Source organism: Hevea brasiliensis, chromosome 8, assembly GCF_030052815.1.
Source record: "Hevea brasiliensis isolate MT/VB/25A 57/8 chromosome 8, ASM3005281v1, whole genome shotgun sequence".
NCBI classification, from domain to species: Eukaryota; Viridiplantae; Streptophyta; class Magnoliopsida; order Malpighiales; family Euphorbiaceae; genus Hevea; species Hevea brasiliensis.
Window position 1 is genome coordinate 9860009 of NC_079500.1, and position 26160 is coordinate 9886168.

The 26160-nt window shown below is 31.6% G+C and overlaps 4 protein-coding genes, 1 non-coding gene and 1 pseudogene across 5 annotated transcripts; 1 reads left to right on the forward strand and 5 right to left on the reverse strand.

Annotated features, from left to right (window-relative positions):
- Nucleotides 1-2077: 2077 nt before the first annotated feature.
- Nucleotides 2078-4056, reverse strand: LOC110667514 (metacaspase-3). The gene is made up of 5 exons (XM_058150644.1): nt 3615-4056; nt 3225-3555; nt 3026-3137; nt 2498-2674; nt 2078-2137 (listed from the first exon to the last, which is right to left on the reverse strand). Exons 1-5 carry the CDS (start codon nt 4054-4056, stop codon nt 2078-2080), a joined length of 1122 nt encoding a protein of 373 aa, XP_058006627.1.
- Nucleotides 4057-4831: 775 nt separating this feature from the next.
- Nucleotides 4832-12283, reverse strand: LOC110667541 (uncharacterized). Its single transcript, XM_021828400.2, has 5 exons — nt 11292-12283; nt 9262-9400; nt 8044-9189; nt 6419-6808; nt 4832-5063 (listed from the first exon to the last, which is right to left on the reverse strand). The coding sequence occupies exons 1-4, from the start codon at nt 12170-12172 to the stop codon at nt 6428-6430; spliced, it is 2547 nt and encodes an 848-aa protein (XP_021684092.2). The 5' UTR covers nt 12173-12283; the 3' UTR covers nt 4832-5063; nt 6419-6427.
- A 145-nt stretch (nt 12284-12428) lies between these two features.
- On the reverse strand, nt 12429-12514 carry TRNAM-CAU (transfer RNA methionine (anticodon CAU)). The gene is given in 2 exon segments: nt 12429-12464; nt 12477-12514. It is a non-coding gene; the product is annotated as a tRNA-Met (tRNA).
- A 275-nt stretch (nt 12515-12789) lies between these two features.
- LOC110667533 (serine carboxypeptidase-like 13) lies at nt 12790-16355 on the reverse strand. The gene is made up of 14 exons (XM_021828392.2): nt 16166-16355; nt 15936-16072; nt 15761-15837; nt 15519-15641; nt 15335-15437; nt 15107-15144; nt 14929-15030; nt 14211-14297; nt 13978-14127; nt 13793-13864; nt 13583-13710; nt 13370-13483; nt 13176-13230; nt 12790-13079 (listed from the first exon to the last, which is right to left on the reverse strand). The coding sequence occupies exons 1-14, from the start codon at nt 16315-16317 to the stop codon at nt 12996-12998; spliced, it is 1422 nt and encodes a 473-aa protein (XP_021684084.2). The 5' UTR covers nt 16318-16355; the 3' UTR covers nt 12790-12995.
- Nucleotides 16356-16644: 289 nt separating this feature from the next.
- On the reverse strand, nt 16645-21007 carry LOC110667510 (serine carboxypeptidase-like 12). The gene is made up of 14 exons (XM_021828377.2): nt 20772-21007; nt 20512-20648; nt 19518-19594; nt 19278-19400; nt 19099-19201; nt 18981-19018; nt 18784-18885; nt 18575-18661; nt 18323-18481; nt 17598-17669; nt 17373-17500; nt 17156-17269; nt 16996-17050; nt 16645-16890 (listed from the first exon to the last, which is right to left on the reverse strand). The coding sequence occupies exons 1-14, from the start codon at nt 20921-20923 to the stop codon at nt 16807-16809; spliced, it is 1431 nt and encodes a 476-aa protein (XP_021684069.2). The 5' UTR covers nt 20924-21007; the 3' UTR covers nt 16645-16806.
- Nucleotides 21008-23058: 2051 nt separating this feature from the next.
- Nucleotides 23059-25567, forward strand: LOC110667531 (7-deoxyloganetin glucosyltransferase-like; annotated as a pseudogene).
- The last annotated feature ends 593 nt before the right edge of the window (nt 25568-26160 follow it).

Here is a 26160-nt window from a genome sequence, read left to right on the forward strand (position 1 = left end):
GGCTCTGTTGAGCAACAATTTTTAAGATAATGTTTTGTGTTTTGGTTATAGTCAAAATATTATTTTTTTTTTTATTTATATTGTATATAATATTTATAATAATATTTAAATATTAAGAGAATGATTCATAAAAAATTACCCCTTTAATCTAATATTGCCGAACAAAGGTCTAGGTCAATAATAAAGAATTTTACAAAATTTCAAATGATTTAAATTTAAATAATTTATTAAATTAAATATTTAATAGATTTTTTTTACATACATCAAAGTATTCATCTATATTCATTTTATAGTTCATAAAATATTAATCCCTTTGGAGTTCATGGTCGAACTTGAGTTGTCCCAAAAAAACAAACTCTAAAATAATTCATAATGTAAAATTATTCGAATTAATCCACCCAACAGGACCCATTAATTTGTGACCTCTACCCATATATGATTCATTTCTTTATTCTGTCATTACATGGGTAAAGTAGAGAGAACCAGATTCCTCACTCTTTATTTGTTGGCTAAAGCCTTTTCGTCTAATTTGGTTATTTAGATTCTATGCCACTGATATTCTTGGAACATTTGATTAAAGAAGAAAAAAAGAATTTAAAAAAGGATAAAAAAAAAATCTAGAGATAAATTATGACAGATTAAGATCATGATTAAGAATTAATCATTGTGGACTTCTAAATTAATCGACCCCCACTCTAAATTATGCACTATAACCATAAACTCTTATAATGTCAAATCTAACGTAAAATTTATACTTTTTACTGTGAAAGTTGTAAAATTTGTTATCACAAATTTATAATAATAATATATGAATTCATGTATATTACTGCTATAAAATTATAATTATAACTATTTTACAATAAAATTGTGGTAATAAAGACCCTTAATTACAATCCCTTTTTGTTTTATCTTAATTTCCATCTTACTTTTCATGGTTTGAAACTAGTAATATTTTATATCTGAGGATCTCACTTGTAAATGTTCCCTATTGTAACATTCTCCATAGATGAAGTATTTTCAGAACTAGATACTTATCTGCGCATTGTGCGGATATTTTTTTATTTTTTAAAATTATTAATAGAATAAATAATAAAAATATAGTATTTAAATTTTAAAAAATAAAATATAAAAAAACATTAAATTTTAAGAAGATATCTCATAAATATTTGTGAAAACTCTTATTTATTGTCTTCACATATTTTTTTTATTATAGCTTTTAACATCTTATAATAAAGGTTTATAATGATTTTAAATTTATCTTAGCTTCTTTTTGCCATTAAAATTTAGTAGAATTGTAACATCTTCAGTAGATGAAGTATTTTCAGAATTAGAAGTGTTTTCAGCGGAGATAGTTCTTGCTTTTCCATCTTAATTGTTCTTTCACTAGAGATTCGACTTATGCTTTGGTCAAACCGAGAGTTTCTTGTTCTAATGATCAGTTAGTAGGAAAATTCTTGTCTAAATCTAATTCATTATGGATCAAAGATATAAAGATATAAGACTCATATATTTAATAAATGAATCTCACTATATATCTTATGTTTTGAATTTATAATTAACCGAGTTTAAATAAGAAAAATCCTAATTAATAAGCTTAATTTCTCAAGTTGATTTCTACAAATAGTTCTCGTAGTGACATTCAAGAGTCAAGTTTGGTAATAAAGGCTTCACTCCTTAGAGAAATCCTTTCTCTCAAATCAGACTTTTCTCGCGCTCTCATATCATTCAGAGGTAGATACATGTGTAATTATTTGAGAACTCTTGAAGCACTAAAAAGTAGTGTTTCTTACATACACAAAATTTTAGTTCTCTTTAAAATTAAGGAGAGTGAGTCCCATATATTATGAGAAGGAGAAAGAAATATTCCATCATAAGTTTCGCTTAACCTGATTTAATCTAGTAGTTAAAAGCATATCACTCATTTAGCAAAACAAGGTTGAGAGTCTCACACCCCCAATTTCCTATTCAAATAAAAAAGCTTCACTTGTAGATCATAACCACAGCAAGAGACTAATGAATCCCATGCTAATGAAATTAATACAAACAATAATGCTCAATCCAAAAAATGTTTGATAAATTACAACTTGAATTGTTTCTGGTAAATGTCAAACTTCGCCGAAGATGATATTTGGACTTCCTGCAATCACCTCATTCGATAAAAGGACTCATCAAAACCATTCATCCAACAGATTAACTTAGAATATATTCATCATCTCATTTAATTTCTCAAAGATTTAATTAAAAAAAAAAAAAAGAAACTTCCTGGAATTTATTAATTCAATAATTAAACGTTGTCATTATTGAGGATTTATCAACATTCGATTTTGGGAAGGTTATTGAAACGATTAATATTTGACTAATTAATTAATTATATATGAAAGATGAGCTTAAAATTCAGACTCTTTCTCATAAGAGAATTGCTTGGAATTGAAACAATATTTAAAAATTACAAGAAAACTATTGAATGATCAATTTGTCAAGCTTAATTAATAGTTACCTGTGAAAAAGAAGTCCTAAAGAGTTTCCTTAGAAACCAGGTTTTGATGCCTCGTGCTTCAATAGCATTGTCAATCTTATTCTGTACAGAAGTTATTAGAGCACCATATGTCAATCTAGGGTTTTTCTTCATCTCTTGGATCAAATTATGGGTCAGGGTTGCCCTTCCACATAAAGTCTGCAAGTATTTTGCACCAAAAAAAATGAAAAATTGTGTGCTTATATTACTTCATGAAAGTTTAATAATCGTTTCTCTGGTAAAACAACACATTTCAAAACTTGACTAATGCTTGTTTGGCGTTATGATGCAAGAGCCAAAATTACCTTTTTTTTTAAAAGATATTATTGAAATAAAAAGTTTCGAAAATTCTGTTTTACTTATTAAATTTAATTTTAAATTATTTTTTTAAAACTCTATAATTATGATATTTAAAAAAAGTATTTTTCTCCACAACTTCAACAGCAATACCAACCAGTTACTTAATCATTTTAAGACTATTCAATGTACTAGAAGAAAACAAATGCTTACCGAAGAATCAACAACTTCTTGATCGTCTCTACAGGCACTAATACAAATGGCCAGTCCACCACTTGTGCCCTTATAGTCCGCTGATGGAGGATTATTATCCACCCACCTCTTCCTATACAAATAAATCCAGAGACAGGGAAACATAGTTATTGCTAATTGCTATAATACTTAATATCCAGGACAATTAATCATGACTTACTCTTTTGCATTGCACACATATGGCAGATCAAGCATTGTTGCACTATGACAAGCATCAACAATGGCATGAAGAGTGACGCCTGCCACCAGTGGCCTAACAATTACAGAATTGATATAATCATCAACGATCATCCCCTTCACTTGGAAATCAGTTGGACAAATTGTTTCATCAAGTCCATCAATTTCATCCCTGTCGTTGTCATTCTCTTGTGCTCCATGTCCAGCAAAGTAAAACACCAATGAGTCGCCAGAACGGCAGCCCTCTACAAGCCACTGCAAGGCTTTCTCAATGTTCTTCCTCGTTGGTTTTAGTTCAGGGTTTGTTTCCTCATCTACAGAATATGTTGTTTAATATCTAATCAGAAATGTTAAAAGTAATACGGTGCCTTACAATTCAGTTCGTCATCAGGAATTCTAAGCAAATAAAAGAAGATATTGGACTTGGCACCTGTAAGTTGTCGAATGCACTCTTCAGGAAATCTGAAGTCAGTGATCAGCAAATCTCTCATGTTCTTCACATCATTTACAGTTCCCTTCAGCTTGTATTTCTTCTTGTAACTCACTCCACAAAGAAGTGCACGCTTTCTTGTTGGCCTCTCGGAGGAGGCCAAGCTACCGGGCAGAATTTCTTCTTTCAAATTAGCAGTTGCTCGTGAAATGTTGTTATTGGACTTGGCCCTGCGGCCTCTACTCGGGAAAACTCGGCTCGACTGTTCCTCGCCTAGAAGTGATCTCACGCTTTTACAGCCTATGCATTGGTATGTTTCCGCAGTTGTTGCTACCCATGTACGTTGATGACAAGAGCGGCATTTGATTATTCTAGTTTCTATCATAAGTCAAAATATTTCCAGGCCCTCAGGTTGGACCTTGCAATTAGAGGATATAGAAGAGGTATACTGAAAAGATTAATGGAACATATCAATAGAGCTTGTCTGAACAAATGGGCAAGAATATTTGGAATGATTTGGTTGACAAGTTTTTAATGAAATTTCCAGAGCAAACTATTTTGTCCAATTAGTCATTGATAATGGTATCACTGCCAGAAAACATGTCTATCAATAACATCCAAGAAAAATCTTCAAGTACATAGAATGTATGAGCATTGTAGATTCCTGGTGCCTACCTAAACTCTCACTCTTCTGCCACGTTCTTGCTGTCCCTTTGTCCTTTCTTTTACACCTTTTCTCCTCCTCCCTTTCGGTTTGATTCGTCTCTTTATTCTACCATGCCATAATTGCGAGAATCGAATTCCCTACCCTTTATTCAATGGCCGACGAAGACAGATCAGCTTAATTGCTTTTACTGACTTTGGCCTGTTGATTCCACTTCATCTTCATCTCCGCACTTGCGGAACAACATTATCATCAGAATCTCTTGTCAGCGACCACAAACTTTTTAAGAAAAACCTGTTTGGATCCCACGGTGCAATATCTTGCTTTCTTAAAAAGATCAAGCTACTGCCTGAACCGAAAGACCACCACATGATGATTGTTGAAGCACAATAGCGACTTCAGAGGAAGCAAGGCGAAAGAGAACTCCATGTCCAGTACTCGCCTCAATGTTAATTATCCAACTACCATTTGCACACAACACAACAAAAGCAACTGCTAAATAAAGAATGAAAAACATATTATGATACATAACTTTTACATCCAACTAGCCCTCATTGTCAGTCTTTACAGATACAAGGATGAAATATCCATCAAATCTAACGATTGAGAGGTAACCTCCAGGCTCCAGCAAGAACATACACACATTCATACATTAAGATATAGTGATCAACTTCATGTTTCAAAACTTAAGCAATACTTCACCATAAACATCTTCCATCCAGCTTCAGCTGCCAACATAAAATGGGCATAACATATTAACAGTCAGCACAACAATCAACCACCCTAAAATAGGACAAAATTTATTTATAAAAACAGACAAATAAATGAGTAAAAGAAATACCAATGGCGTTCATGATGGCATGTGCATGGTTAGGCTAGAATTGGCAGCATTCATTGTGTTTGACACAAGACTTGTAACATTATCATTGTCAAAGACTTCAAAACAAAAGATGGGATATGTTCTTCAAAGTTCTGGATCGCGGTTAATATGAAATTGAATCTCAAAGAAACCAGATATACTTTGATTGGAATGTCTCAGTATTCATTTGGTAAACTTGTGTCTTTTGTTTTTCTTGCTCTTTTGCCATTTGATTATATTTTACAATAGCGCACAGCACAAAAGTCAGTTTACCACACAAGACTTGATAACCAAAGCCTGCTTGAACTCCATTTGTATGAGATAAGAAACCTAAATTTCATTGGATTGTTTTCTGTAAGACAGAATTAGCTTAAATGATGATCATGGATTCACTGCATGATCAAGAGAACAGTAGTAACCTATGTGACACAGACACAACAGATAAGGAGAATGCAACTCAAAGACGTGATTTCCATAATTGTATATTTGCTACAATCATGTCATACACTAGGGAAACTTTTCAATTAGTTTATTCCAATCTCTAAATGTTCTATCAACATTCAACAGCAAAACTTAACTAAAAATAAATAAATCTTATTGCCAAGCAGGAAACAGAAATAAGCAATTACAACAAAAGACACCAGTATCAGTTTTTTTCAATACCTAGGAATGCGGCTATGCTGCTTTAAGAACTACCATTACCACATCACTCTGTATTTTCCATATCTACATATCAAAAGATTATGCACTCACACTCCTAGAACATCAGGAGCACACAACACCTAACGATTTGCAGTCGCCTACATGTATCAAGTCTAAACTACATGACCTTTAACAGTGCCATTTAAAAGGTCAACAGAATTATATAAACTTTTAATATATATTTAAAGTTACTCTTACATATCAGCAGATCCATCTATTTTCACATTTTGCATCACCGCATGCAGAATATCAAATAGCAGTACTCAATATCTATTATCAATTTATCTCTACCAAAAAATTTTTTATTTTGATAAGGATCATATATCAAAAGATACAAGTAATAATTTTTATTATATATCACATTTATAATATTTTGCATCACAATCACTTATATTTATGGAAGGCACACTAAAACAACTATATTCCTTTTTTCATGGTTAAAATAAACAACAGAGAAAAATGGGGGAAAAAAAGACTCCTAATTAGCAAGACTGCTCTAAAGGAATTGAAATTACCCCACACCTAAAGAATTCATGAGCAACCATCACCCAACACGTTTAGCTGCCCAGAGATTCTTGCCTTGCAGATCGGACACATATAACCAACTGAATCCGACTGCACTTCAGAATCTACAGCCTCATGGCTGAACTCCACTCCACACCATACACAAACAGTTGTAAGTTGCTGTCCACCAGCTGTATCTACAATCTCTGGTTCAAACTTAACTGAGGCATCATATGCCTCTTCCATCTCAGTATGATTTTCCATATTTATTGGCACCTCTGGCAGAGAACTAGGTTCTTGCCCAGTCCCAAAACTAAATTTTAGTTGTTCAATTTCCTCCAACTTCAACTCCTCAAATCCAGCTATTTTGTCATGCCTCTGGTCCATCACACTACATTTTGTTTCTTCCTGTCAAGAAAAGCATAGACAACAATCAACCTATAGTTCGATGGAAAATAAATAACAGTTTTATCACAAAAATATGAATGACTAAAAAGGAAAATTATCCAACCAGCCTCCACATGCATCCAACAGCTATAAATAATGAAAATTTAAATTTTACTCATCAGAAGTTTGATCACGTAAAAATCACAACTGATACTTGTAGTACTAACCCAAGATAAATCAACTTTAACCTGCACCACCATGTACTACTCACTAGAGCTGAGCAGAATTCGGTTCAAACTGAAAAACCGAACCGAACCGAGTCAATTCGGTTCAATCGGTTCGGTTTTAAAATTCAATCGGTTCGGTTCGGTTCGGTTCGGTTTAAATTTATAAAAATTTCGGTTATTTCGGTTCGGTTCGGTTTTGAAGAGAAAAAAATCGGTTAAACCGAACCGAACCGAATAGTAATTTATATAGTCAAATCGAACTAAATCGAACCGAATCGATTTTTGAATTAATTTATTTTTATGGAAAATTTATGAATTATATTTAATTTTACATATATTAATTGTTTAATTTCATTGATTAATGGTTATTAGGTTCAAACCAAAGTTAAAATTAGACAAAATAACTTGAAAATCAAGTCTAAATTAAAAAATCAATCAAAAATCAAACCGATCGGTTTAAACCGAACCGAAATAAAGCGGTTCGGTTCGATTCGGTTTTTCACCAATTTCGGTTCGGTTCGGTTTCCTCTAAAATTTACGGTTCGGTTTTTATAATTTAATTCGGTTCGGTTCGGTTCGGTTCGGTTCGAACCGATTGCTCACCCCTACTACTCACAAAGACAAATTAATTGCCTTGAATGTTGTGAAATGTAATATGACACAGGAAAAGCAAAACTTGGATGTTTGTGTTGTAGCATTAAGCATATTTCTAAAACATACACACATAATAAGACACTCTCTCAGTCAGTCCCACCATATACATTCTCTTGATATACATTCTCTTTCTTAATAAATTTTCTTATCACCAACAAAAATAATAAAAAAAAAAAAAATCCAAGTTCATTGAAATATTCTTTTTTTTTTTTTTTGGGTACTTCTGAAAGTTCGAACCATTGACCTCCTGCAATACGAGGCAGGCACTTGATCACTGGGTTGCAGGCCCCAATGACTCATTGAAATATTCTTTTAAGCGTTAAAAATTAACTGTAAGCCCAAAAGTAACCAAAAACAAGTAAATACCATGAATACCTTATCCAAGCTCACATTGGGCACTGAAAAACCATGGGATGGTTGCAATACAGATACAGGTGTTTCTGGAACCCCTTGCTGAAGCTGATCTTCTTTGAAAGATTCCTGTACAGTTTCTTGCACAATATTACCATCTGCTTCACTCTTATTGCTTACAAAGCCAGTTTCTACCTCTACACTACTCATTTTATCCACTTTGTCAGTATTGAAAATCTCTTGCTTGTCCAAGCTAACCAAATTGACATTATTCTCAATGCAACAATTTTTCTGATCACTCATTGGCACAAGGAAGCAATGTTCAGAACCTCTTTCCTGCTCAAGGACAGAATTGTCAATTACATCAGTGAATACTGCCAAACAATCTGTTCCGCCAAGAGCTTTATATGCATTACTATGCTGCTCATTCGCAAACGAAGAATCTATCTCAACATCTAGAACATTGCTAGCATCATCAATCATTCTCATCCTTTCATCAATCATATGATCACTTTTTTGCTGATGTAACTCCAATTCCTGAGATTCGTGTTCTGTGTCTGGTTCACTCAGCGAAGAATCAGATTTCAATTCACGATCAGAAACTGAAGCTAGAAGTTCTGGATTAGGAGCCAGTTTCTGTTTATTAGAGGTAAACCTGCCATCGGGTTCACCATTAGGACCAGAAGAAGATGTTTCTCGAATGGAATTCTGAGCTATTTCAATCAAAGCATCCATTTTGGAGATTCTTGTAGGCAATTCATCCTTGGTTGGAGAGTCGCTTCTATTATGCAAAGCCATCCTGCTACCAGGTGATTCTTCAATCCCCCTCACATAATTCCTTACATGGATTCCTACATGACCATTATATCGTCGCCTTTCATGAAACACCTTATGGCAAAACTGGCATTCATATTTTCCATCTTTAACTATTACACCATCACCAACAGAAGAACCAAGTCTATACCTCCTTGTAGTCCTTTGGTGAAATGACAAAAGGTGCTGCAAATATGTGTCCTTTTCATCAAATGTCATCTTACATTTGTGGCATTCAAAAAGGTCCTGTATTTGAACCTCTGCCAACTCCAAATTGTCAATTCCCAGCAAGGCAACAGCCTTCTCATGTTCACTAGCTTGCCTCTGATCTTCATCCTTCTTGGTCGCACCTCCATACTGTTGCATAAACTGTAAGACTTACCGAACAAGATTAAATTTGACAAAACTATGAAGCAAGTATTTACTTACACTTTCAGAAGCTAGTCTGTGGACCTGCTGGATACTGTCACCTGCATGATCCTTCACCTGTTGAGCATCATATGGTCCAAAAAATGATTGCAAATATGCAGCAACTTCCTTACAGGATATAAATTGTTGTCCACTGGGGCTGGATAACATCAAATAAGAAAAAATAATAATAATAATATACCCAGAGAGAGATGCATACAACCCATAAAAGTAAATATATGTGCATATTAATAAGGGAACAACAACAAGTAAAAAGAAATTATTACCCAAATCAATTGGTTGAGAAGAACCATGGCATGCATGAGAATTGAACAGTGCCACTATAATCAATTTGTTAAAGATATTGCAAAAGACAACCAAACAAAGTCATTCAACAGAACAGCAAATAAAATCATGCAATTCATTAAACTGCTAAAAAGAGGTTTGATCGACACTTACACAACATAACTAGGGGTTGAGATACATTTACTTTCAAATCATTATGCACATTTATGCTGACAACTCAGCGAACATGGAAAAGACACCCCAATAATAGTCAAACCTTAAATAGCAACAGAACAATTAGAATTAATTTCCATGCTCAAACAATATCTAAATATTGTAATTCAACGATGAAATGGTTATGTTTTAAATTCCAGTAATAAATTACAAGCACAGTAACCACCTCTAGCATTCAAATGAAATTAAATTTCGCACACAGTTAGCTTATGTTTGGATCGCTATGCCAAAGGTATGGGAAACAGAATAGCATGTATTGAGCAATACAATATATATCATCCTTTTTTCAAAATCCTATAAAGAAAAAGCTAGAGAAAGCGGAACATAGAAGGTTACTCTTTTTCTATACAATTGAAGTAGCACCATTAGTCATGATGAACATCTAATATAGATCCTTTTATTTATTATCTCAATATACTCTTAAAGCCTATAATATATCCAAAACATTACGAAGTAATGAATGATAAACATTAGGCTTTTGCAATGCAGATCACACTGAAATGCATCCCTTTATGCTTTAAGTTAGACTTGCTTCACTCACAAAAGCTGATAAGCATTAAATTTGCTTCATGTTGTCAGAATTTATTGCCAGAAACTTGAACATAGAAGCTGAAGTAGCAACAAAACCAGTATCCTCAATCTTATTCTTTGGATTTAGTGTAAATGCTGTATCAACACCAGATGCAATTTAAAATTTACAAGGAAATAGCTAGAACATTCTTTTGCTTCAGCAGTTAGCCATAGGAAGAACCTTTTGTACCAAACAGTCAAATTGTCACTAACTTAAATTCTTCTACGTGTCACCTGTCCTGAAAGCGCATAAGTGCAAAACCCGGGAGCTCATCCCAGCTTAAGGTATACTGAGCACAATGACCATAAACCACAAGAACAAAACACATAATCAATGTGAGATGTAGAGAATCCAAATTTAAACGCCATGTAAAATAAATGTTCTGTATAGTTCCATGTCCAATTCCTTTGTTTGAAAACATTCTTAAACTGCACACAAATGGCAATAAGCCCACGTACATATATGGAGGCAAATCTTATTTAGGCACCATATATAATACAAGCAGAGCAAAAAGAAAAGGACAGGAAACAGATTATGTCACTCCGTATAACATAATCACTTCACAGAAACAGTAAAACAACATCAGCATGAGGCTAAGAAAAGATAACAAAAGCTTAACGAACTCAAACATTAATGGTTCACCATCTAGCGTCCAAGAAAATCAGAAATCCTTTTTTCTTACTTCAAACTGCAAAAAACAGAGACCTTTAACCTTTAATAAGCAAGAATATTTACAATGGCTCATCATCTACCACCCAAGAAAACAAAATCTTATACAAAAACAGCCAAAAAAGACACTCAAACATGATCTAGTTTACTGTTTTGCTTTTCCTTTCTTCATCATTCATTTATCAGACACCAAACAGCCAAATCACAGTTAAACTAGGAAGAAGAACCAATAATAACAATACTAAGAAGAAGAAGAAGAAGAAGAAGAAGACGACGCGACTAAAACAAGCACCTTATGTATCTGCGGCAATAAACCCAAGCACGACCTTCTTTCCTTTTGAGCCCGAGTAGGAGCTTCCAACCAACAGGTAAGACGTCACCAAACTCGCCAGCATCTACAATCTTCCTCTTCCTTCTCCTGCTACACCACTGCCCTCCAAGGTCCCTGAAAAATCCCAACAACTTCTCCTCTTTATCCATCCCTTCCGTCCTCCTCCTTAATTCCTCCCTGAATGGGTCCTCCAGACTCGCCAACCCCACCAAATCCACCACAACTCCATTTTTGTTCACAATCTCCGCCCCCATCGCCCTCTCTCTCCCCTCTGCACTTATTACTTTCACTTTCGGCTTCCTTCCTCTTTTCCTCTTCCTTTCCCCAATTCTAAAGTTCCCATTTACCACAGGCGCTTCTACTACTGCTGCTAGTGGTGATGGATGAGAATTGAAATTTATGGCATCGTTAAGATGGCTAAAACTATCGAAATCTACTAGATCCAATTGCTGGAATTCGGGGTGGGTGGAAAGCAATTGTTTGAGGAAACTAATTATGGAGTGGTTTTCAAGGTGGTCGGTGTCAGTGGAGGGATCGTTTGAGGGAGGGGGAGTGGGACTAGGCGGATTGAGGGTTTTGGGAAGAAGACCGGCCAGGCGGTGGCGATGGTGATGGTGGGATGAAAGTCGGGAGTAGGTCTGCCGGCGTGAGCCAGCGCTCTCATTGAAGCTTGAGCGATCAATGGTGAATGTTACAGAGTCGTCGCTGCGGCGGGGGTCAAAGGAGGAGGAAGAACAGAGAGAGAGGGCACGGAGCTCTGATTGGGAGAGCTTTGTCATGTCTATGAAGGGAAGGATGTCCATAGCTAGGCCTGGTGGTTGCGCGGCGGTGGAAGTGGTCATTTTGTTGGTGGCGAGTAGTTCTGAGGCCGAGGTGGGATTTCCAAGCGCTCCCGAGGGGAGAGTGCGGTAAGCGTGCGATTGCCCGTTGAGGAAAGGAGAGACGGACGCCTGCTAATGATTTTAGGATGTAAATTTATTTTGTAGTTAAGACGACCTGCCGTTTTGAGAAATACGGTTAAAATTGAATATCAAAGGAGTGGGCAAACAATTACACTAAATGGCAAGTCGTTTGATAATCAATATTTGTTAAAAATAATGGGGTGAGAGAGGCTCGAACTCTCGACCTCAGGATAACTCAAGCAGCTATGAGACCTACGCGCTAGCCAACTGCGCCACCACCCCATCAAGGCATCAACGCTTTTGAAATTTTTTTTTTTTTTTTTTTTAGATATATCCTGCATGGCCTCAGAATAAGATAATACAAAATACATTTAATAAATCAAATCAAACTCTCACATTGATCATAATGATTGATGAATCAAAATCCAAATGATAATAAATTCTCATAAAATTGGGTTAAAATAAAAAAGTCCATGAACTTTTATTTGAATTACTTGATATAGTTTTAAGTTATTATGTACATGAATGATTTTTCTTACTTAAACTGAGTCTTTCTTACTTAAACTGAGTCTATACAAACCTAAGACACAGGATGTATGATAAATAAATGAATCTCACATATTTGTATTTTAGTTACAGGATAGACTAGTATAAGTAAGAATTTTTGTATGCATGAATATAATACCAGATAATTGCAGCACACAATAAGATTATGTTATTAATAGAACTGCTATAAATTATAAACCCATCTTCAGCTGCATGGCTACAGGGGATAGTAATGGATCCACCTTTCAAACATGTTATAACACTCTAAAGGCTTGTACTGTGTAGGAGAGTGACCTGCTCCCTGTTTAAATTAAGTGCAAACTTAGTTATTTGTTTTCATTTTTCGTATATAACAATATTTGAACTGGAAAATCAATGAAAGGGTCCTATCTCTTACCTTTAAAGTTGTAAATGTCAAGCGAAATCCATTATATTCATTCCTGAGTGTATACCTATAAGAATAGGAGGATATCATTGAAATTTATTTCAGTGGTATTAATTATTTTTAAAACTATGAAGATTCAAGTTTAAATTTCAATCGAAATAAAAAAAAAAATTAAAAAGGGCAAGGTGGAGAGTTTAACAAATTACCCTGCAACTTGACCATGAACGAACCAAGGTCTCCAAGGATAGTCTTCCTTTAGATTTAGAGACTCTATCCATTCCAGAGTAGATATATATGGAACTACCAAATCATGATCACCACTGCATCATGACAAAAACTTAGAATAATGAGCATGCAATGCAAATCTTCTCAAAATTGAACTCAACTTGCAATCCGATATTTCTTTCAGGGAGAGTAACCTGTAAAGTAGAACTTGAGTCCCAAAGCTGGTGAGATTTTTATAATAATCAACAGCACTCTCAATGTTATACGTGTAGGTATTCTCTTGTAAAGAAATGTTGCACCTGTACCATTGTTTAATCGTTCCCTGTTTCCAATTACAATTAACAAAAAGTTAAATAAGTAATCAATGTGACATTACTTGTAGAATGTTACATATATGTACCAACCCTTCGAACATGAAGAGCGTCCTGGACGATTTTGTCATTTGCCCATATGTCAAGAAGCTTGTATTCGAAATTCTGGAAAAATATATATATGTATTAATAATTTTGCTCAAGTCTTTTCTCATCAGACAGAGTCAAGTTCTAATCCCCACACCCCTGATTTCCTATTAAAAAGAATAGGGAAATACCCGGCACCAATAATCTTGGGTTTTGAAGAATGGAAGGCGGAGATTTCTTGAATGTGCCATGAGAGATCTACGAGCTTGCTGTTCTGGTTTTGGGGATAATGCAGCACACTTTGGGTCCAGAATGTTTTCATCATTAATAGGATCAATGCACTGCAAATCCATAACTCTTTGTTTATTTTTTTATTTTCATTTATGTTCTTTTAAAACATAGAAAAAAAAAAATCTCAACAAACCTCATCGATTTCTTCAAGATCCTCTAAACATTCTGCATTAGAGGAATCCACATCCACGTAATTCTCATTGCAACTATTTTTGGCTGACTGCAAAAGCAACTTCAAAATTTTACTTTATTAACTTTTTCACACAATATATATAAATTAACAGCCAGTTTGGCATTGAATTTTAAAAGTTGAAACTACTTTTTTGAATAAAAAGTACAATTTTAAATATTATTAAAAAAAACAGTTTGAAAAAAGCTGTTTTATTATTTTAGTGTTCTTATAATTAAAATTGATCAAATTAATTTTTAATTATTTTTTAATATTTTCTAACTAGTATATTTTAAAAAATAATTTTCTCAACAACAGTTGCAACAGTAATGCCAAACAGGTCTTAAAAGTATCTCCACAATAAATCTCAAAATTAACAATTTTCCAACAAACGTTAATTGTACCGCCTATAAAGTAAACATATAGCAGCAAAATAAATCATTATTGATTGATACATAAAAAAATATAACAGCAATTGTTGTTACCATTGAAAATTTTTTACGGTAATAATAATTGTTCATAATAATTATTTTTATAGTAACCATAATTTTATTATGAAATACTTACTGTCATAATTTTATAACAGCAACATGCAGTATTATTGTTGTTAAATTTAACGTTTATTATAGTGTGTTGAACTGTTAATGAAAAATAATTTAGGAATAGGCAGGCATGGAATCACCTCATAAAGACTGCGAGAAATAAGTGCCAAACTGTAGGCAAGTGGTATTTTGCTGTTTGCTTCCAGGGAAGAATTGGTATGTGGGGATCCACTCAAGATTCCCTGAAAATCATTTTCATTTGCAATCAATTTTTATTTTCTTAAAAAAAAACCTATTAATTATTATTCAGATTATTACTTGTAGATTTATTGTTGGCTGGAGTCCTGCTTCATTTCCTGCATTCAATTTTCACCATTAATAAAATCGGAAATTTGTCTTAGATCCCATTTGTTATGAATACAAGATACAAATATGTAAGACTCATATATTTGAATCCTACCATATATCTTGTATCTTGAATTTATGATAGATTAATTAATTAATTATTATAATAATATGTAAGAATATTATGCAAAAAAACATTACCATCTATTAATGCCAGAGCAAGGATTGGTGTTATTACACCAGAATATGAATCACTAGCAATGAAGAATTGATTTTCTACGTATTCTTGGTGGTCTGCCAGCCACTGCAGTTGAATTAAATAAATAAATAAATTTCAAAATTTTCAAATAAATTCTTACAAATTATTACTATTTATTTTACTTGCCTTTCTTAAAAAGACATGGGTTTGTGCCATTGATTCTGTGTCTGAAGTATAGTAACCTTGAGAGCTGGTTGCATAGGAATAACCAGAGCCAACCGGAGCATCTAAAAATATAATACTAGACGTCTGCAGCCATTCAACCAGAAGAAAGAGCAACATCTTAGCATCAATTGGAATAATTAGAAAATTTTTTAAGACTATATTAATCAAGAATAATAATTGAAGCACTCTTTATATTGTAGTACCTTTGTCCATGTATATTCATTGTAAAACAATTGTGGCAAGCCTCCAGAGTAATCACTTGTATTCAAAACTAGCGGACCTTCATAGAAAAGGTAGAAATCTAAACGCCAAGCTCAAATCAAAATTAGACATGAGTAAGGCATATGATACGAATTGTCTTTCATTTATAATCAATACCAGTTTGGAAGAAAAATCCGTTCAAAGCAGAACAACCAGGGCCACCTATCAAGTACACCAGAAGAGGGTCTTGTTTAGGCTTCCCTTGTGATTCAACGAAGAGGTAGAATAGCTCTGATTCATTCACTGTCACATACCTAACAATAGCAAACAGCAGCAGCCTTATAACTACAATTTAATTCCAGTCTGAGTCTCAGACTAGCTTAATTAAATATGCAAAACGAGCTTACCCTGTTTCGAGCTTGAAGGGTAAAACACCTGAGAAGCCTGGTAAAGTCTTGACCATCCTGCCTGACTCTGCATATTCAGACACGAAGGATAGAAGAAGCAGGTGGAAACAGGCAGAGCTCAGTATAGAATATCTGCCTGAAATGAGGGGCATGATGATGGTGTGCGAGCGACTGCTCGAAACTATTGGGACTCCGGATAATTTATATTTAAGCTTAATTAACAACAAGTTTAGTTTAATAGAAATTATTTGTATAAAATCCAACTTCCCAAGTGGGGTCTGAGCGGGTATTCTTACCAACTTTCCAGTCCTGTTTGAAAGTGGGTTAGGATATTTCTGGTTAACCAACGTTCAGCTGTTAATTAAAGTTGAAAGTTCTTATTAGATTGAAAATTCGAGTCTTACAAACCGTCACTCTTAGTTATGTTCTGATTATGGAGTATCAAAATCCAAATGACAATAAATTCTTATAAACTTGGATTAAAAAAAATTCATCAACTTTTTATTTGAATTACTTGATATATTTTCAAGTTATTGTGTACATGAATACAGCACCAGATAATTGCAGTATACAGTATGATTATGATTTTTAAATGAACTGCCATAAATTATAATCCCATCCTCAGCTGCAGGGCTGCAGGCTTACAGGGGATAGTAATGGATCCACCTTTCAAACATGTTATAACATTCTACAGGCTTGTACTGCGTAGGAGAGTGACCTGCTCCCTGTTTAAATATTAATTAAGTGCAAAATTAGTTATTTGCTTTTAATTTTAGCATATAATGATAATAATTAAGTAGAAAAATCAATGAAAGGTTCCGATCTCTTACCTTCAAAGTTGCAAATGTCAAGCGGAATCCATGATATTCATTTCTAAGTGTATACCTGTGCATGAAAATCATATAATTTTTAAAATATATTATAATTATTTCTAAAATTATAAAGTTTCGAGTTTTAGCCTAACGAGAGCCGGAGAGTTGAACCACTTACCCTGCAACTTGACCATGAACAAACCAAGGCCTCCAAGCATAGTCTACGTTTAGATTTAGAGAGTCTATCCACTCTAGAGAAGATATATATGGAACTACCAAATCATGATCAGCACTGCATGATGAGAAAAACTTAAGATAATTAGCATGCAAATCTTCTCCAAATTAAACTCGAAAGTCCTTCTGAAACCAACTTGCATGCGTTTTGAGAGAGTAACCTGTAAATTAGAACTTGAGTGCCATAGTTGGTAAGATTTTTATAATAATCAGCAGCACTACCAATGTTATATGTGTATGTATTGTCTGGTATAGAATTATTGCACCTGTACCATTGTTTAATAGTCCCCTGTTTCCAATTACAATTAACAAAAAAAATTGAATAAATAATCAGCAAGATTAGGGAGATTTTATATGCCATTACTTTTAGAATGCTAAACATATACCCTTCGAACATGAAGAGCATCTTGGACGCTTTTGTCATTTGCCCATATGTCAATCAGCTTGTATTCGAAATTCTGAAAAGAAAAAAAATTAATAATTTAATCAGGCCCTCATTCGAGCACAGGACATATGCCTACTGTCAAAAATATAAAATTTATTATCATAAATTTATTATAATAATATATAAATTAATGCATATTATAAATATTTTATATCAAAATATTGTTGTAGAGAAAAAAGTTATTAACAATAACAATTATTGCCTTAAAAAAATTCGAGGATAACAATTGCTGACATTTTTTCATGTAACATTCATATTATTATTGTATATTAATTTTATAATAATAAAATTAGTATTATTAAAAAATTTTATGGTTAATTCTAACATTTGTTTTGAGAGAAGTAAAATAAAATATTATTTTAAAGTCAAATTTTTATTATTTTTTAAAGATTTTGAAGATTTTAACATGGAAACATGTTTAATATATTAATTTAGTGAATTGTTTAAAAATCTTAAAAAATTATACTTTATAAAATTCTAAATTCTCTCATATAAGTTCATATTTTAATATTTTAAAAAATCTTTCATTATTTTATAAAACCTTCACACATAAGATAATTCAACGCATTAGACATACATCTTCATTAATAATTATATAAAATTGATTTTTTAAGAAGAATTGATGTGTTTATAAATAAAAATATACATAAAGAGATAGGAAAATACCCGACACCAATAATCTTGGGTTTTGAAAAATGGAAAACGGAGATTTCTTGAATGTGCTATGAGAGATCTTCGAACTTGTTGTTCATCATCAGCTGGTTTTGGGAATAATTCAGCACACTTAGGGTCCAAAATGTTTTCATCATTAACCGGATCAATGCACTGCATGCAAATCCATAATTCTTGAAATTTTTGTTCGTTTACGTTCTTTTAAAACACAGAAAAGAAAACCCCAAAAATAAATTCTCAACAGACCTCATCGATTTCTTCAAGATCCTCTAAACATTCTGCATTGGAGGAATCCACAACCAGGTAATTCTCATTGCAACTATTTTTGGCTGACTGCAAAAGCAATTTCAAATTTATTTTATCAACTTTTTTCACACAAGATAAATGTACTAAGATGGTAAAAATTCATAAAAAATTCTGTAGATTGCGAGGTATGAAGGTATGGAATCATCAACCTCATAAAGATTGCGAGGGATAAGTGCCAAACTGTAAGCAAGGGGAATTCTGCTGTTTGCTTCAAGGGAATAATTGGTATGTGGGGATCCACTCACGATTCCCTGAAAATCATTTTCAACAATATTTCATTTACAATCAATTTTAATTTTCTTAAAAAAAAGCTAATAAAAGGGTTAATTATTATTCAGATTATTACTTGTAGATTTATTGTTGGCTGGAGTCCTGCTTCATTTCCTGTATAAATTTTCATCATCAATAATTAATACTCTCAGATTAATTAATTAATATATAAAAATATTATGCAAAGAAATTACCATCTATTATTGCCTGAGCAAGGACTGGTGTTATTATACCAGAATATGAATCACTAGCAATGAAGAATTGATTTTCTACGTATTCTTGGTGGTCAGCCAGCCACTGCAGTTGAATTAAATAAATAAATTTCAAAATTTTCAAATAATTCTTCCAAATTATTACTATTTATTTTACTTGCCTTTCTTAAAAAGACATGGGTTTGTGCCACTGATTCTGTGTCTGAAGTATAGTAACCTTGAGAGCTGGTTGCATAGGAATAACCAGTGCCAACTGGACCATCTAAAAATATTATACTAGACGTCTGCGGCCATGCATTCAACCAGAAGAAAGAGCAGTGCATCAATTGGAATAAATAGAAAACCTAAGACTATAATATTAATTAAGAATAACAATTGAACCACTCTTTATATTTTTATACCTTTGTCCATGTGTATTCATTGTAAAATAATTGTGGCAAGCCCCCAGAGTAGTCACTTGTATTCAAAAGTAGTGGACCTACATAGAAAAAAGGTATACCAAAATTAAGTTTAAAAAAAAATAATTATCTAAAATAAATTAATTCTGATTGATTCAATTATTTTTTTATAAATTATGTAAACAATACATCAATTTAAAGATATAAAACAATAAAGTATATAAACTTTAATTTATAACACAAAACTCCATAATTTTTAATTTAAGTAAGAGAAAATTTCATGTGATATTGCTGGTCGTTAGATTATTTTGGTTGAATAGACAATTGTCATATTAAAAATTTATTTTTTTATCTATTAATTTAACACTTATAAAAAAAATTAATTTTATTCTCTATTTACCTATAACAATTCCAATTGAAGATAAGTTGAAAGAAAGGAGATTGAGGTGGTTTGGTCATGTGAAGCATAGACATACGGAGGCTCCAGTTAGACAAGTAGAGCACATTAGGTTAGAGGATAGAAAGAAAAAAAGGGGTAGACCTAAATTGACTTGGAGAAAAGTAGTACAACATGACCTAGAAGCATTATACATTTCTAAGAATTTAATCAAAAATCGTTTAGAGTGGAGAAAGCGAATCCATGTAGCCGACTCCAAATTTTTGGGATAAAGGCTTAATTGAGTTGAGTTGAGTTGTATTTACCTATAACAATTAAAATTACAAATATTAACATTTTAATAATTCAAAACTAATTACTTAAAATTATAAATTCATGAAAATATAATTTTTTAATTTAATAAATATTACGTCATAATAAATAACCTAAAAATCAGTAACTTTTCGTTATCTGAAACCATCCATTATACAAAGCCAAAGCTTTTGGTTTCTTATAAATTATCATTTCTCCTAAAGTCCTTTTGTGTTTCATTGGAGGAACTATTTAAAATTCTGATTTAAATATCGACTCAAATCAAAATTGGACATGAATAAGGCATACCAGTTTGGAAGAAAAATCCGTTCAAAGCAGAACAACCAGGGCCACCTATCAAGTACACCAAAAGAGGATCTTGTTTAGGCTTCCCTTGTGATTCAAAGAAGAGGTAGAATAGCTCTGATTCATTCACTGTCACATACCTAACAATACCAAAAAAACAGCAGCCTTATCACTATACAATCCAAACAATTCCCATATATTCCAATTTGAATTCCAGTCTGATTCTCGAGCCTATCCTAATTAAATATGGCAAACGAGCTTACCCTGTTTCGAGCTTGAAGGGTAAAACACCTGAGAAGCCAGGCAAAGTCTGGACGATCATGCCTGACTCTGCATATTCAGCCACGCAGAATAGAAGAAGCAAGTGGATACAGGCAGTGCTCAGTATAGAATATCTGCCAGAAATGAGTGGCATGATGATGGTTAGCGCGGGACTGCTTGAAAATAATGGGTTTGTATTAAAGATTAATTGATTATGATTATGTATAAAAATTTATTTATAGACAAGCCAAGTAGGATATGAGTTTGTGTTGCATTATCAAGTACGAAGTCCTTAAGCCTGACCCAGACCTTCCAGTCATGCATGAAAGTAGGTTGGGCTTTATCTGGTTAACTGATAGTCAGGGTCAGCTGTTAATGAAGGTTGTTAATTCTGCGTGCTTTGCTGTAAAACAATGGGGGAAGCTTTTGATTTGCTAATGCTGCTATCAATTTAGCATGTGATCAAACAACACATTTGAATGACTAATGAACTTTAACTACCCAAATCATTTTTAAAATTAAAAGTATTAATTTTAATTTTTAATTAAAATTAAATTAATAAAAAAAAATACACAAATGAATTTATAATGAAAATCTAATCATTGGGTAAATTTGATAATATATATAATGAAAAACATTTATGCTTATTAAAAATTGTTAAAATATATATATAAAGAAAACTGAATATTTGTTCGCAGATATAAAGATTATTCATATGTTAAATATTTATCAGCTGTTAACTATATATAAAAGTTAAATCAAACACTCTCTAAATTTTAATAAATTTAGATAAAAAATTAATAATTTTATATTTTTTATAATTAAAAATTAAATGGTAGCATGTTTAATTAAATTAAAATTGGTAATTTTATATTTTTATTATCCCTTCAAAGCAGCTTCGTAAATTTTGGAATGCAAATGCCTGACTATTTTATATAAGCTTTGCCTGTAGATTTGGGCTCACTTGTAATGTTTGAAAGAGCGTTTGCCCACTTTTAATAATGAACACTTTTTTATTTGTTAAATTGATGAATAAATAAAAAAATAAATTGATCCTCTTCCTCCAGTTTTTTTTTTTTATATTTATGGAACACATGATATTTTTTGCTAACATAGAATTTTTTATATATATTCAAATATTTTTTAATATTCAAAATTCTTATATAAAAAAGAAAAGTTATGAGGTATGAATTATATTATGAAATAAGGATTCAAAATAATCTAATAATTAAATGGTTATGGATTATTTTTTTTTAAATTTAATTTATTATAAATTTAAAATATAAATATATAAATTTTAAGGAAATTATTATTTAATTTTTATAATTTAATGAAACTAATTATTTAATTTCTATATTTTGAAATAAAAAATACTATTTATTATCTATATTTTATTTTCCTTAAACTATTTAGTTTCTTTGTCAAATTTTCTGTTAATAATATCAATCAAACTATTATTTAGTGCTTTTACTTCAGTAAAATTAATTAATTTTTTTATATTTTAAAAAATACTATTATTTAATCTTTTATTTTAGTAAACCTAATTAGTTATTTTTATATTTTAAAAATCATATTTCTATATAAAAAATAAAAATTTTGCTACATAATGAATAAATATAAATTTATTTATATTTTTTAAACTATTCAAATATAGTTTCATTATATTTTCTATGCACCAATTTTATATTTTTTCTATTGAAAATGAATTTTCTTAAATTATCACCTTGATTACTTTTAGATAGTAAGTAATACTTGATCAAGTATCGTTTTCTAATAAAAAAATATAAAAATAATAATTAAAGTATTAAATAAAAATACTTAAATAATTAAAAAAATATAAATTCATGTTTAATCTCTATACAACAAAATTTATATTCTTTATCTAGGAAACTATTCTTAAGATATAAAGATAAAATAATTAGTTTTATTAAAATAAAGGAAATAAATAGTAGTATTTTTAAAAATATAAAGATTAACTAATTAATTTTACTAAAATAGAGATGTTAAATATTAGTTTAACCTGATTAAAATTTATTAACTAACTGAAAAATTAATGGATAGACTAAATAATTTAACAGAAATAAAATATAAGTATTAAACAGTATATTTTTTAAAATAGATGAATTAAATAATTAATTTTATTAAAATATAAAAATTAAATAATATTTTTTTCTAAAACTTTATGCATTTTATATAAAATTTTATTATATATTTTATATTTTAAATTTATAATTAACTCAATCTAGATAAAACTTTTGCAATTAGTTGGACGGCAACATAACATCTATAATGAGGAATTGCAGCTCTGATCAAAGGACCATTAAAAGGTATTCAAAATTGGCATAATTATAAATTGTTCCAACGGGTGAGCCCCATGGTCTTGAGTGGGTCAACAACCCACCCAACTTCATAAAAAAATTTTAAAATATATATATAATATATAAAAAAAATTTATTAGTTTTTAAATAAATTGATTTTACTGAAATTAATAAAAAAATTAAAATTGGATCAATTTTATATTTTAAATTAATATATATACGTAAAGAGTTCATGTTTAAATATTTTATAGTTATATAATTAATTTATAATTTTTTTAGCTTTAACATAATATAAAAAGATTTGATTTTATGTTTAAATTCTATTAGATTACATAAATAGGAAACAACTTTTTAATGGGCACTTCTCATTTTAATATTTTGATATATTAAAAAATTGTAAAATCTCTTAATTATTGGGAGTCCATGCAAGCTTGGCAGCCGCTCTTCTCCAAGGTGCTTTTGAATTTTAACTGGTCAAACTTGCTGCCTTTCTTGGCAACTCAGTTTTCTTTGGCCAACTTTAACACTCTAGCCCCACACGTGGCACATCAGTTACATGATGTTCTTTGAGCAAAACCAATTAATACAACCACAATATTCATTGAAGCTTTCCTGCAGAACAACTCTGTATAACCTTGCCGGACCATGGCCGGCGTTCATTTCGGGACCTCATAGTTAAACTTAATGGCTCATCGAATTTGCCTGCTGTTTCTTGCATTATTTCTGATGGTGTGATGAGCTTCACTTTAGAGGTTGCTTGTGAATTTGGCATTCAAGAGATGATTCTTTTTACTCCTAGTGCTGTTGGCATGTTGGGTTATCTTCACTTTGAAGAGCTCAAGAGAAGAGGCCTTGTTCCACTAAAAGGTAAAATCTTTCTATTCCTCTCTCTTTTCCTTTTCCTTTTCTCTTTTCCTTTTCCTTTTCTCTTTCTTCTTTCTTTTTCCTTTCATGAGGATTATTTTTGGAATAAAAAATAATTTCTATATAGCAAAGAGGTTAATAATTTAGGGAGCATTAAAGTTTTAATTTGCACCTTAAACTTGTTAGGCATGTTGAATTTGCCTCAAAATTAATTTTTCAAAACCAATTTAACTCATGAAATTATAAGAGCTTATTTAGCATTATTATTGAAATTGCTATTAAGAAAAATATATATTTTTTAAATATACTAATTAAAGAGTATTAAAAATAATTTAAAATTAAATTTATAAGTTTTAATCATAACAACACTAAAATAAGAAATAGTTTTTTTTTTTCAAAAGTATTTAAAATGATGTTTTTTTTTTCTGAAAAATAATTTTGATCCTCAAACCTCAATTCCAAATAGACATTAATAAGTTGATTCGATTCACTTTAGTGGCAAGTGTTTATTTTAAATTTTAATGTAAAAGTGAAGAAATTTTTTGACAAACTGTATGCGTTGATAATTGTTAATGATATGCAAAATGCAGGTGCTAGTTGCTTGACTAATGGATATCTTGATAATGTAATTGATTGGATACCTGTAATGGAAGGAATCCGATTAAAAGATCTACCAACCTTCATCCGCACCACAGATCCAAATGATATATTCTTCAATTACAACTTAAAATCACTCAACAATTCCATGAAAGCTAAGGGGCTTATCCTCAACACATTTGATGAGCTAGACAAAGAGGTTTTGGATGTGATAAACACCGCATTTCCAGTGTTGTACACCATTGGCCCATTATCAATGCTTCAGCAAAATATTTCTTCACCAAATTTTGAGTCCATTGAATCAAATTTGTGGAAGGAAGACAATGAATGCTTAAGTTGGCTAGATAAAAGAGAGCCCAAATCAGTTGTGTATGTAAACTTCGGAAGCCTAATCACAGTGAGTCAAGAGCAGCTGAAGGAGTTTGCTTGGGGATTTGCTAATAGCAAGTGCCCATTTCTAGGGTGATTAGGCCAGACCTTCTTGATGGTGGAGAGAAGATAATGTCCAAAGACTTCGTGGATGAAATAAATGGTAGAGGTTTACTTGTCGGTTGGTGTCCCCAAGAGACAGTTCTCGGTCATGCTTCAGTTGGAAGGTTTTTGACACATTGTGGATGGAACTCTACCTTGGAGAGTATTTGTCAAGGAGTGGCATTGATTTGTTGGCTTTTTTTCACTGACCAACAGACGAATTGCTTGTATTCATGTGAGAAATGGGGGATTGGGATGGAGATTGATAGTGATGTTAAGAGGGAGAAAGTTGAACAGGTTGTGAGGGAGTTGATGGAAGGAAAGAAAGGGAAGGAAATGAGAGTCAAGGCGATGGATTGGCAGAGGAAAGCTCAAGTTGCCAAAAATCTTGGTGGTTCCTCTTATAGTAACTTCGAAAGGTTGGCCAATGACCTCATGATATGATCACACCGATCTTTGATAGAATGAATCTCAACTTTTTTTATAAATTAAATTGAGAGATTTATACATCACTATTTTTTGTTTAATAAAAGTAATTAAATTGATGACAGTATAAGCATTAATTATCAATTATGATTTGATTTCGTTGAGAAAATTTTAGAATTATTTATTTTGAATATATTAAATTAATATGTGGATACATTTAAATTTGGTTAATGGTCAGTTTTTATCTAGTTTCGAGTTGGAATCTAGTTTCAATCTAGTATTTTAGAATTTGTGATTCCTTAGCCCTTGGGATTTGAACTATAACTAGTCTAGATTTAGTCGGTTCGAACGGATTTCAGTTCGATCATGGTTTTAATCCAGTTTTAAAGCAATTCCAGTTTCGATTGGTCTAGTCTGATCTAATTCTAGTTCTAATTTAGATATGAATTTTGGATTAACACTCTTGAAAAATTTAAATTTAATAAGATTACAAATAAAAGATAACATCCATTTTTATTGATAAAGAAATTTGTTACACTAAAGTACAAAAATAAAAATAAAAGGAATTGCTAAAACATACATATTATATGTCATTTAGTTATATAATTTCTTAATTAATAAAAAGTAATGATTTATTCTCTAATTTTCATTTTCAATATCACAACTAATCTTAGTTAGTAATAATAAAATGTATATTTACCATTTTTGGGATTGT

Excerpts from the sequence above, each read along its gene's own strand:
- LOC110667514 (XM_058150644.1), bottom strand. The coding sequence starts at position 4,056 with ATGATAGAAACTAGAATAATCAAATGCCGCTCTTGTCATCAACGTACA. Across the intron at positions 3,556-3,614 it reads TCCTGATGACGAACTGAATT|ATGAGGAAACAAACCCTGAA; the intron begins GTAAGGCACCGT and ends CATATTCTGTAG. Across the intron at positions 3,138-3,224 it reads TATGTGTGCAATGCAAAAGA|GAAGAGGTGGGTGGATAATA; the intron begins GTAAGTCATGAT and ends TTATTTGTATAG.
- LOC110667541 (XM_021828400.2), bottom strand. The coding sequence starts at position 12,172 with ATGACCACTTCCACCGCCGCGCAACCACCAGGCCTAGCTATGGACATC. Across the intron at positions 9,401-11,291 it reads TATTGCCGCAGATACATAAG|CCCCAGTGGACAACAATTTA; the intron begins GTGCTTGTTTTA and ends GATGTTATCCAG. Across the intron at positions 9,190-9,261 it reads ACAGACTAGCTTCTGAAAGT|TATGGAGGTGCGACCAAGAA; the intron begins GTAAGTAAATAC and ends TTTATGCAACAG.
- LOC110667533 (XM_021828392.2), bottom strand. The coding sequence starts at position 16,317 with ATGCCCCTCATTTCAGGCAGATATTCTATACTGAGCTCTGCCTGTTTC. Across the intron at positions 15,031-15,106 it reads AGCCAACAATAAATCTACAA|GGAATCTTGAGTGGATCCCC; the intron begins GTAATAATCTGA and ends AATGATTTTCAG. Across the intron at positions 14,128-14,210 it reads ATCTTGAAGAAATCGATGAG|TGCATTGATCCTATTAATGA; the intron begins GTTTGTTGAGAT and ends ATGGATTTGCAG.
- LOC110667510 (XM_021828377.2), bottom strand. The coding sequence starts at position 20,923 with ATGCCACTCATTTCTGGCAGATATTCTATACTGAGCACTGCCTGTATC. Across the intron at positions 19,019-19,098 it reads TGCTCAGGCAATAATAGATG|GAAATGAAGCAGGACTCCAG; the intron begins GTAATTTCTTTG and ends AAATTTATACAG. Across the intron at positions 17,501-17,597 it reads ATGCTCTTCATGTTCGAAGG|GGGACTATTAAACAATGGTA; the intron begins GTATATGTTTAG and ends AATTGGAAACAG.